We start from the raw sequence: 12058 nt of genomic DNA on the forward strand, positions 1-12058 counted from the left end.
TTTGCTCGGTAAAAAAATGTTTTAAAAGACACGATGAAAGGGGATTAAGTGTTTTCTTTTGTCTTTTTCTCAAAGACTTGCAATGAGTTATACCTGCTTAAGAGATGTACTTCTTGTTGTAGGTCCTATATAGTAGGTGCCATATATAATATATGTTGGCTAAATGATGACAGTTGGAGAGCCCATTTGTCAATGAAGTTTTATGAAACAAGGATTCTTAAAATGTAACTTTGGAAAGAAAAGGCTAGTAAAATATAGAATAGTGCATATTACTCTGGACAATTTAAAACGTCCAAGTGGGCAACACAAGCATATTTTTAGAAAGGTAATTAAATTACACAATATAATAAAGTAGGGAGTTCAGTGATATATAACTTTTACATATTGATTATATTTCTAGGTTTTATTTCCTGTTAGCACTCTGCTCCAGCTCAGCTGAGACAGAAAAACGGGTACATTTATTATGATTAGAAAAGACTCTTTTGCCATTAGACCATGCTAAATTGATAGTTTTTATAGCCTGACAAGAGACCAAGTCATCATTACCTGAAGGGAAATACTTAAATCATCTGAAGATGGCTATTCTCTTCTGAAGGAAAGTTTGAGATGTCTGCTTGAGAGTCTAAGTCTCACTCCTCAAGTGGCAAGGGGTAGTTTCGCTGCAGAATTGAAAGTTTCCACCCTTGGGGTGGGTCTATTAGATTGGAAAATGTATAGGAGGAGGAAATTCAAGGAGCAGAGCTGATGAGTTCTAAAGGGAATTATAATCTGGTCCCCAGACTGAATCATAAATACTTATATTTTAGGGACCTATAAAATATGCAGAAGTTAAAGAGGAAGAAGCAAAAGAAAGAGCAAAGAGTACAAAGTGTGGTAGAAGAATATATCAGAAGAGGTACTAAACTCTATGGCTTGTCAAGCTTATTTGTTCAGTTGTGAATAAAATATTAATTTTGGGAGCAAATTTGGTGATGACTGAAAATTTTTGCAACATTTCTTTAACGATAACTCAGGGAGCCTGACTATTGTATTGCACTAAAATTCCATAATTCTAGGAAACAATTTTAGTAACAATGGAAATTCCTCCTTGCATTTTGGACTGGCTACCACAGTTCAGTTCTAGACAATTAGTCTATATGTAGTTGGTATGATTCTCTTACAAGAAAGGAACACCGTAACAGGGATAAATGGTGATGGAAGGAGACTTGACTTGGGGTGGTGGACACACAACACAATGTACAGATGACATGTAGAATTGTGTACCTGAAATCTGTATAATTTAGTTAACCAGTATCACTTCAAGAAATTCAATCAAAAAAAAATCCTGGTAAGAAATGAGTTACTGGAGAGTGACTTTGTAATGAGAATGAATTTAATATGTGAGCCATAAAAGGATTCCCCCCTAAGCCAGGCTATTATTAATATTTGAACTTCTGCTGCTTATAATCTACTGTGCCATAGTTAAAAACAGTTTTGTATAGCTTAAAATACCTTCTTGAGAGTTTATTTATATTTTGCATACAAATTTGTGATCATCCAGGCTTAACTATCATTACTTGGAATGTTTCATATTGATTATGTATCTCCCTTTTGCACTGATATTCTGCAATATTATAATAATTGTTCTCAAGATGAGGTAGACTTCTAAATGAATGTTTTTCTCTATTACTCTAAATATTAATATCGATCACATGTTTTACTTTTAAATGAATATATGGATACAGCCAGCTTCTAAAAGAAATAGACAGGAAATAAAAATAATTAGTCTGATTAAATACTGATAGCCTAGCTCTCATATCATGGTTACTATTTTTCAGACTACGTTTTAAGTGCTTTACATATATTAATTCATTTAAGCTTCAGAATAGTTGTATTAAATTGGAGTTGTTATTGCCTGCTCTTTACAAGTGAGAAAAGTAAGGAATAGAGAGTTTAAAAATCTTTTTTTCTAGTTAAACATGGCGAGTAGATGAAAGAGCCAGAATTTGAAGCCAAACAGTCAAACTGCTTGGTATCCCTACCCTTCACTTCTGTAGCTAAACTATTGTTGGTTGAGCCAGGGTTAGAGTAAGTATCTGTGTTACTCCAGTGCTATATTTTAATATGATTATTTGTTAATGTGGGTATTCTCCCTTACTAGATTATAAACTTGCAAGTACAAGGACCATGTTTTATTAACTCTGGCATATATAGTACTTAATAAAAATTTTATTACTCCTGAATTACAGCTTATTATTGCCCTAATATAGTCTGTCCAGGAGATTTCTATTTTGAACTCATTTAGTTTAGATTCAAAAAACAAAAAAGTGCAATTGGTACCTGTAAGAAGAGTATTGTATTAATAATTTTCCTATTTCTTAACTATTTTTAAGAATAAAATAACCTGAATGAATCAAGATGGTATTGATTGATATAGGATAATTTTAGAATCATATTATTTGGTTGTAATTCTTTTCTTTCATTAAAAAAATACTCTTTTTCTACAGGGTGCTGCTTTAATTAGAATGCTGGCTAATTTTATGGGCCATTCAGTGTTTCAAAGGGGTTTGCAGGTAAGTAAAATGCTTCTTATTTTTTCTTACATTTTTTTCTTGTCCTTATATTCATTTTAAAGATTTTTTACAGCTTGGAAAACTGCTAATACAAAAATCACTGAATTTGATGGAAAACTTTAGGATGAGTAAGGTAAGTAGTATATCTTTCTATCACAAATGAAAAAGATACTCACTGCACCAAACGATAAAACTCAAACTATTACATCATTTAGAATCTCTTTAATACACATTTTTAAAATTAAAGTAAGTTTCAAATCTATCAGATCATAAATAATCTACAAAATATTTTTGTGTCAACTCCCTTTTGCTTCCATTAAAAATTTTATATTGTTATAAATTTAAAACAAATTGTATTATCCTTACTAAAATATGTATTTGAGAAAATTTAAATGCATTTTTTTAGATATGTGCCTTTAATGTTGTTTTATTTTTGATATGCTTAGATTGTTATTCCAAATTATTTAAATGTTTTTATTTTTTAATTTATTTGTTTTATTTATTTATTTGTTTGTTTATTTATTTTTAGAGAGAGGGGAAAGGAGAAAGAGAGGGAGAGAAACATCACTGTGTGGTTGCCTCTCACTTGCGCCCCCAACTGGGGACCTGAAGTACAACCTAATCATATGCTGACTGGGAATTGAACCAGGGACACTTGGCTCGCAGGCTGATGCTAAATGTTTTTTAAATTAGAGACTACAATCATTTAAATAAGGGAGAAAAGGAAACAGTTTTATCATATCACATTTAGAGTATGATGTATGGAATCTAAGAGTGGACTCCTAGAAAAGAAGGATTGTTAATTCTTGAAAGAAAACACAAATATAGAAAAAGAGAACTTTTATTCCATCAGATCTGTTGAAGTAAATCATGGTCCTAGCAGCTGTGATTGATGAATTATTTATGGTGCATTCTGCTACTTAGAAGTGTCCTTTAAAGTAAATTGATGTTCACCTGAAATACAATTATGCTTAAACAGAGAGAGCAATCAATCTTATCTGTTCTTACTAAGCTTTTCATTTTGAAATTTAAATAAACTACATATGGGATCAGGTCATATTTTAATAGTATAATTCTATCTTTACCCAAAATAAACTAAATGATAAAATAAAAAGCAAGAGTTACATATGTCATGACAAAGCTATATTTACTTAACAAAACAAAGAAAAAATAGAAATTGCTTCAAGGATAATTTTCTTAGGAAGTACTTTTTACAGACTTGTTCCAGCAGAGATTAAAATTTACTTTCATCAGCTCTTTCTATCAGGGACACCTTCAGAATAGCTGAGTTCCACTGAACTTGTTGGCCAGTTGCTAAAGTCTCTATTCTGGTCACAGAGTTGGGGAAATCTTTTTCTTAAGGAGTGGCCTCCATGAATATCAACTTTCTGCAGGAACATCCTTCCTTGCCCCCACTCCTTTGTCTTTCCCCACTGAAGTTGTAGCGTAACAGTTCCAGAAAACTTCTAAGCTTTCATAAGGACAACACAAATAGAATTTGATTTCCTGATAGCAGGTTGATGTGAAATCATTTTCTATATACACGTTTTATTGTTTTTCCTCATCTGTCTCTATAGATTTGCTTGGCAGACTGAATAACTATAGATATATTATTTGGAAAGGATTATTGTCTTACAACATTTTTCTTTATCCTGTCATGCTTTCTATAGTATTATGCAAAATACATCACTTTTTAATTCACCCAATTCTACTAACCCAGTCTGGTTAGTTTTATCTGAAACAGACTATTTACCCTAGGAGTCCCATATATTAAACTTTCCTTTGAAGCTTGTGTTAATGTGTGCCTTTATGTTATTATACTTGATTTGGTTAATTTTCAACTGAGGGACTGTATGCTTGTCAACATTGCATTTCATTTGCCTTGTGACATCTCATTGATCAGATAGATCTGTATCCTTCAAGACTTCCTTGCAGCTTTATTTATACTCATCACTCAAACTGATTTAGTGTATCATCAGCAGTTTGGATTAGTTTACAGTAGCGCCCTATGTCTAGGTGATAAATTATCATCTCTTGTGCATGAAGATGTATGGGATACATTTTGGAAATGACCTCCTGAACAGACACTTTATGTCATGGTGCTGAGTGGTCACAGAGTTGATATTAATATATTTCCTATCTATAAGGCTCTAGGGAGTCTTGGTTTTATAGTCTTGTTGAAAGAGCTAATCTGAACTGTCAGTGCTTACCTCTGCTGGAAAATCTATTAATTGTTTTTACATTAACCATGACTATTTCTATGTTGACAAACGGAAGTTAATATTTGCAGACAGACCTAGGGTTAGATTTACTGGTGTAGACAACCCCAAATTGCAAACACTATGTTTTTTATATATCTTTCTCCTTTTCTTTCTTCCACCTTTTCACCCTCTTTCTTTCCTCTTCCTTTATACTTGCTCCTCTTCCTCATCTTTCTTTTCCTCTTACGTTGTCTTCTCCTATTTTTTCCTTTTCTCCTTCTCCTTCTTTTTCATATTCGGTCTTTAGCCCTCATGTTCTATGTAGGAATGATAATAATGGTGGTTTCTTCTAAAATTTGGGTTATCTTACAATTTTTCTTTTTTTCTTTTTTTTTTTACTTAAGCTCTTTTGGAAACACAATATTCCTCAGTAAGAAAGGACTCAAGGATTTTCTTCTTTTTAATTATATTTAATTGATTATGCTGTTAGTGTTGTCCCAGTTTTTCCCCTTTTGCCCCCCCTTCCACCCAGTAGCCCCCTTTCCTCCAGCAACACCCCCACCTTAGTTCCTGCCCATGGGTCATGCATATAAGTTCTTTATCTTCACTCTTTTCTATATTATTATTAACTTCCCTCTGTCTGTTTTGTACCAAGCGATTATGCTTCTTAATCCCTGTACCATTTCCCCACTTCTCCCATTTCCCCATCCCAGCTGATAACCCTCCAAATGATCCCCATACCTATGATTCAGTTCCTATTCTGGTTTGCTTAGTTGGGTTTTGTTTTTATTTTTTAGATTCAGTTGTTGATAGTTGTGAGTTTGTTGTCATCTTAATGTTCTTAGTTTCAATATTCTTCTTTTTCTAAAATAAGTCCCTTTAACATTTTATGTAATAATGACTTGGTGATGATGAATCCCTTTAGTTTTACCTTGTCTGGGAGGCACTTTATCTGCCCTTCCATTCTAAATGATAGCTTTGTTGTAGGTCTTTGCTTTTCATCACTTTGAATACTGCTTGCCAGTCCCTTCTTTTGAGAAATCAGCTGATAGTCTTATGGAGACTTTTTTTGTAGGTAACTGCTTTTTTGTTGCTGCTTTTAAGATTCTCTCTTTATCTTTAGCACTTGACATTTTAATTATGATGTGTCTTGGTATTGTCCTCTTTGAGTCCAGCTTGTTTGGGACTCTCTGTGCTTCTTGGACTTGTATATCTATATCCTTTGCCAAATAATAGAAGTTTTCTTTCATTATTTTTTCAAATACATTTTCAATGCCTTGTTCTTTCTCTTCTCCTTCTGGCCACTAGTTGAGTGTCTTCTGGCACCCCTGTGGTTTGGATGTTTGTAGGTTTAAAGTTGTCCCAGAGGTTCCTAAGCCTCTTCTCATTTTTCTGCATTCTTGTTTCTTTTTTCTGTTCTAGGTGAATGTTTATTTATTCCTTTTGTTCCAAATCATTGATTTGAATTCCAACTGTCTTCCCTTCTCTGTTAGTTCCCTGTATATTTTTCTTTATTTCACTTTGTGTAACTGTCATTTCTACCTTTATATTTTTGCCATACTCTATGAGTTCTCTGAGCATCCTTATCACTAGTGTTTTGAATTCTGCATCTGATATGTTGGCTATCTCTGTTTCATTTAATTCTTTTTCTGGGGTTTTGGTCTGTCTTTTCATTTGGGCCATGTTTCTTTTTCTCTTCAATTGGGCAGTCTCCCTGTGTTTGTTTCTGTATATTAGGTAGAGCTGCTTTTACTCCCTTTCTTAGCAGTATGGCCTATGCAGCCAAGGAACCTGTAAATTGTGTGGAGTGGAGCTTTAGGAAATTGCCAGAGTGGGGCAACTCAATTCACTATTTTGTGGCTCTGTTTGTAGTCAAGGGGCTCAAAAAGGTGACAATGTTGCTGCCTGGCTTCTGGCAGTTTGCCTGGCACTCACTCTGTTTCCAGTAACTTCACCCCCTTTCCTTATGTGATTGGTGCCCTTCCAGTTGATGCCTTGGGGTTTGCATATCTTCTAAGACCAAGCAGGCCCTTTAAGCAGTGAAAATCTGACAGTTTCTTCTGGCACCTCAACCCCTACTGGTTTTTATAGCCAGAGATAATGGGGTTTTATCTTCCTAATGCTGAACCCTGGGGCTGGGATCACTCACTCCCATAGTATCCCTCCTGATTTATATCTACCACACATGAATGTGTGACTGTCCTTACCGCCACTGCTGCCACTTGTCCAAACCGCACTGGCCCTCCACTCCATCTCCATGACTCCACCCTTCCTAACCGTCTGGATGAATGTGGTTTCTTTAAATCCTTGGTTGTTGGACTTCTATATAGCTCTGTTTTCTGATGGTACTGGTTATTTATTTTTAATCTTTGGTTGTAATCTTTATATAGCTGTGCAAGAAGGTGAAGCATGTCTACCTATGCCTCCATTTTGACTAGAAGTCCCCTAAAAAACTTTCTGAAAGAATTTTTCTCCTAATAGCCGTATGTTCCACTGAGTCAGCAATTAGAAAGTCTAGAAAACAGTTTCATACTGGATAATCACAACTTTCTTTAGTCTTGTCTTCTTGATATATTTTTGTCTAATGCCCCTTACTTCTTGAATAGTTCCCTGTAAGTCTTGCATAGTTCCCCTTAGGATTGAAAACAAGGCAGGGATGTCTGCTTTCAACTTGCTTATTCAACATAGTACTGGAAGTTCTAGCCAGAGCAATCAGAAAAGAAGAAAGAGAGAAAAGGCATCCAAATTAAAAAAAAAAAAAAGTAAAACTGTCATTGCTTGCAGAGGACGTGATACTGTATATGAAGGACTCCAAAGATTCCACCAAGAAACTACTATAACTGATAAATGAATCCAGCAAAGTAGCAGGATACAAACTTAATATCCAGAAATTAGTTTCAATTTTATATGCAATAATGAAGTAACAGAAAGGTAAATTAAGAAAACAATTTCATTCACAATTGCTACAAAAAGAATAAAATACTTAAGAATAATCCCAACCAAGAATGCAAAAGATGTACTCAGAACACTGAGGAGAGAAACTAAAGAAGATACAAAAAGTGGAAGCATATACGTGTTCATGGATGGGAAGAATTAATATCATAAAAATTTCCATACTACCCAAAGCAATCTATAGGTTCAATGCAATTCATGTAAAAATTGCAATGACATATTTCACAGAACTAAAGCAATATCCAAATATTTACATAGAACCACAAAAGATCCTGCATAGTAAGAGCAATTCTGAGAAAAAAGAACTAAGTTAGAGGAATCACACTACCTAATATTAAACTATACTATAAGGCCATAGTAATCAAAAGAGCATGGTACTGTCATAAAAACAGACATGTAGATCAATGGAACAGAATAGAGAGCCCAGAAATAAACCCATACCTTTATAGTCAATTTATATTTAACAGAGGAAACAAGTACATACAATGGATTAAAGATAGTTTATTCAATAAATGGTGTTGGGAAAATTGAACAGATACATGCAGAAAATGAAAGTAGACCACCTTCTCACACCACATACAAAAATAAATTCAAAATGGATCAAAGACTTAAATATTGGATCCAAAACCATAAAAAATTGTAGAAGAAAACATAGGCAGTAAAATCTTGGACATTGCTCATAGCAACACTTTGTTGGATATAACTTCCCAATAAGGGAAACAAAATAAATAAATAAATAAGTGGAACTAAATCAAACTAGTTTTTAAATCAAAATGTTTTGCACAGCAAAGGAAATCATCAACCAAATAAAAAGACAACACACAGAATGGGGGAACATATTCACCAATACATCTGATAAGGGGTTAATATCCCAAATATATAAAAAACTTACAAAACTCAACACCAAAAAAAACAACCCAATTACAAAATTGGCAAAAGACCTGAATAGACACTTCTCTAAAGAGGACATACACATGGCCAATAGACATATGAAAAGATGCTCACTGTCACTAATATCAGAGAAATGCAAACTGAAACCATAATGGCTATTATCAACAAATCAACAAACAGCAAATGCAGGTGGAGATGTGGAGAAAGGGGAACCCTTTTGCACTGTTGGTGGGAATGCAGTTTGTTGCAGCCACTGTGGAAAGCAGTATGGACATTTCTCAAAAAATTAGAAATGGGTCTTCCTTTTGGCTCAGAAATCCCATTTCTAGGAATATATCTGAAGGAATCCAAAACACTAATTTGAGAGAACATAAGCACCCCTAGTTCATTGCAGCATTACTTATAATTATCAAGATATGGAAGCAGCCCAAGTTTCCATCAGTAGATGAATAGATAAAACAACCATGGGATATTAACACAATGGAATACTACTTGGCTGTAAAAAAGAAGAAAATTTTACCCTTTGCAACAGTATGGATGGACCTGGATAACATTATGCTAAGTGAAATAATCCAGTCAGAGAAAGACAAATACCATATGATTTCACTCATATGTGGAATATAATGAACAAATGGAACTAACAAGGAAAATGGGGACAGACTTATAGATGGAGAGCAGGATACAGCTTGGGGGAGGGTGGTATAAGGGGACTAAATGGTAATGGGAAAAAATACAATAAAAATTAAATTAAAAAATAAAAAAGTAAATAAATAGTTTTAAAACATTTTAAAACTTAACTTATTTAAATCCTCACCCAAGGATATGTTTATTCATTTTATAGACAGAATGGAAGTGAGAGAGAAAGTGAAAGAGGGAGAGAAAGCAAGAGAGACAGACAGACAGATAGACATCGATGTGAGACAGAAACATCTATCAGGTGTCTCCTATACATGCCCCGACTGGGGACCAAACCCACAACCTAGGTGTGTGCCCTGACTGGGGATTAAACCCACAACTTTCTGTGCACAGAATGACACTTCAACCAACTGAGCCACTCTGCCTGGGCTATCAAAACATTAAAAAAAAAAGTATATACATATATATAAATTTTATCCTGGATTCCATCAATAAGTTGGCTTCTGGTTTGATGTATAAATTGAAAGTAAAGTGTAGAGCCTGCCAATCCTGAACCTTTGTTTGATTTTTGTATACTGTTTGTAAATAATGTTTTTTAAAACATAGACATATTTATATTTTTTTGCAAAATCTACATTTCTACTGTCTGAATAATCCATTTCACAAAATAATAGCAGGCATATTTTTGGAAGCATGAGACAATGGAATAAGTAGGGAAAAATAATTCTAATTTCTGTTTCTAATTAATGGCAGATTTTCTACAAATCTTTCTTGATCTCTGACTTTATAGTTATAAAATGCAAGAGTTGGATGAAATATTTCCTAAGATTTTTTCACCTTTTAGATTCTCTGAATTTAAGATTTATTTAATGCATTTTACTAGTTAGATAATTTGGGTTTGATATCAATTTTTGAAAGCTGTTTTAATTTGATGGGAAAATGTGTAACCTAGATGTGCAAAAGGGAGTGACTCCTTGTTCTTGACTCTTCAATTAGTCATCTGAATATTAAGACTATGTGACATTTAATGTATAATTGACTCTTGAACAACACAGGTTTGAATTGTGGAGGTCCATTATATGCAGGTTAAAAAATAAAATCCCTGTACTATTTTTGATTCATGATTGGTAGTGCCAGATTCATAGGGTTGACTGCATGCACTGATTTACTCATATAACATATATAGGGGACTAGATCATCTGCAGATTTTGCTATCCATGGGGGTCCTGGAACTGAGGGACGACTAAGTTTTGGAGGAGTGAAAAGTTATACATAGATTTTGATTGCAAGAGAGTTGGCACCCCTAACCCTCACATTATTCAAGGCTCATCTATAGCACTATAACTAGTCAAACCAAACCAGTATTTGTTGTTACTGAGAGTTTTTGCAGGTAATATGTTTCTTTTGCAGGTATTAAGAAACAATTTGTATTTGCTTTTTAGTTAGAATTTCTATTTTGTTACACTTTCATACTTTGCTCTGGATAGTTTACATGTTTATTATTTAATACAGTGATTTTCTATCACATTTTCTAATGACTTACTTTTTGAAGTTTGGTGATGATTTTCAGTATATACAATATGTTGTCTCTACTAAGGTTAGACTTTCTGCTTTTGTTCCTGAAATCTGCTGACATTGATTCTGCTTATGGGTCTGACTGCATTGAAGTGGATGGAGGTTGATCTGAAGGAGAATTGGTCTCCCCCTTGATGAGTGTCCTCACAGGGGATTTAAACGAGGGGTAACTGACTTTGTCAGAGACAAGAAGAGCTGCTTCCAAAGCAAAGGAATACTCGATAGAATTTAGACTTTAAATGCCCCCATTCCAATTCTCAGTATCCCACAATTTCTGAATCAATGCTCTAAAAAATAAAGTAATGAAATTTATTGGAGTTGCAATTTTACTACTCAGAATTTCAAACCTTAGCTTACTTTTCAATTATATTAATTCTAAAGCTAAAGGAGATGCAAGAGATGATGTAAGAGACCATCTCTGCTCCCCTAACGATACCTTCAAGTGAGAATTTAAAGCACTGAGATTAGTTTTCCTTTGGTAATCTCTCCAGCCTTGTCAGAAATAACCTTTCTTGTTGCAGATTTTGTAATCCTCTATTCTCCTATAATGTTCTATTGAAACAATAATCTGTTTTCCCAAAGCCTGTTCTTCAATTTAGGCAACTATACATGATAATTTAATAATCTATCTTGGCCTTGAAAACCATGGATTGCCAGGATTTCATTACCTATTATCAGTGCTATTACCTCATTTTAATCTAATCCAGACACGTAAACAATTGTAGATTTCCACCTCCAAGGGTCTGTTTCCTGAAATATACCACTTCTGATATTAACACAGCAGACCAATGAAAACCATCTAGGTATATCAAGCAGAAAGATATTTAATACAGAGTATATGAATTTTCTAAAACTCTTTGGAGGACTAAAAGAGTCGAAGTCAAGAAAGCCACTGCTATGCTTCAGAAGATCAAGAAATTTAAGTATCATAAGGAACTGACGTCCATGTCCTCAGCTGCTCACAGGACACCTGGAAGCCATTGGTAGGTGGTCTAATAGCTTACTTTGGCTTTTGCCGAAGCTCACATGCCTGCTCATTGTTACTTGAGCAATGATGCTTCTGTCATGCTGTTCATAGCTCTTATGTGTGCTTTTCATGCAGGACATAAACTTGGACCCAACTGTCAAAAGGATTCCAGTAAAAGAAACATCCAGCCTAGATAATGCACAAGAGTGTAGAATGCAGCAGAAATAGTGGCAAACTGCTAACAGGCAATCTGATGCACTTAATCTATCAATTTCTTTCTTCTG

General features: G+C 34.2%; 1 protein-coding gene across 1 annotated transcript in view; it reads left to right on the top strand.

The window, feature by feature from the left end:
- Positions 1–12058, top strand: part of TRHDE (thyrotropin releasing hormone degrading enzyme) — a 396580-nt gene that overhangs the window by 277452 nt on the left and 107070 nt on the right. The window contains exon 7 of the mRNA XM_090275652.1: positions 2487–2552. Coding sequence (XP_090131778.1) covers positions 2487–2552 — 66 coding nt within the window. The remainder of the gene's footprint in view (positions 1–2486; positions 2553–12058) is intronic.

The sequence above is a fragment of the Furipterus horrens genome, unplaced genomic scaffold (assembly GCF_987537825.1).
Source record: "Furipterus horrens unplaced genomic scaffold, mFurHor1.1.pri manual_scaffold_4, whole genome shotgun sequence".
Classification (NCBI taxonomy): domain Eukaryota; kingdom Metazoa; phylum Chordata; class Mammalia; order Chiroptera; family Furipteridae; genus Furipterus; species Furipterus horrens.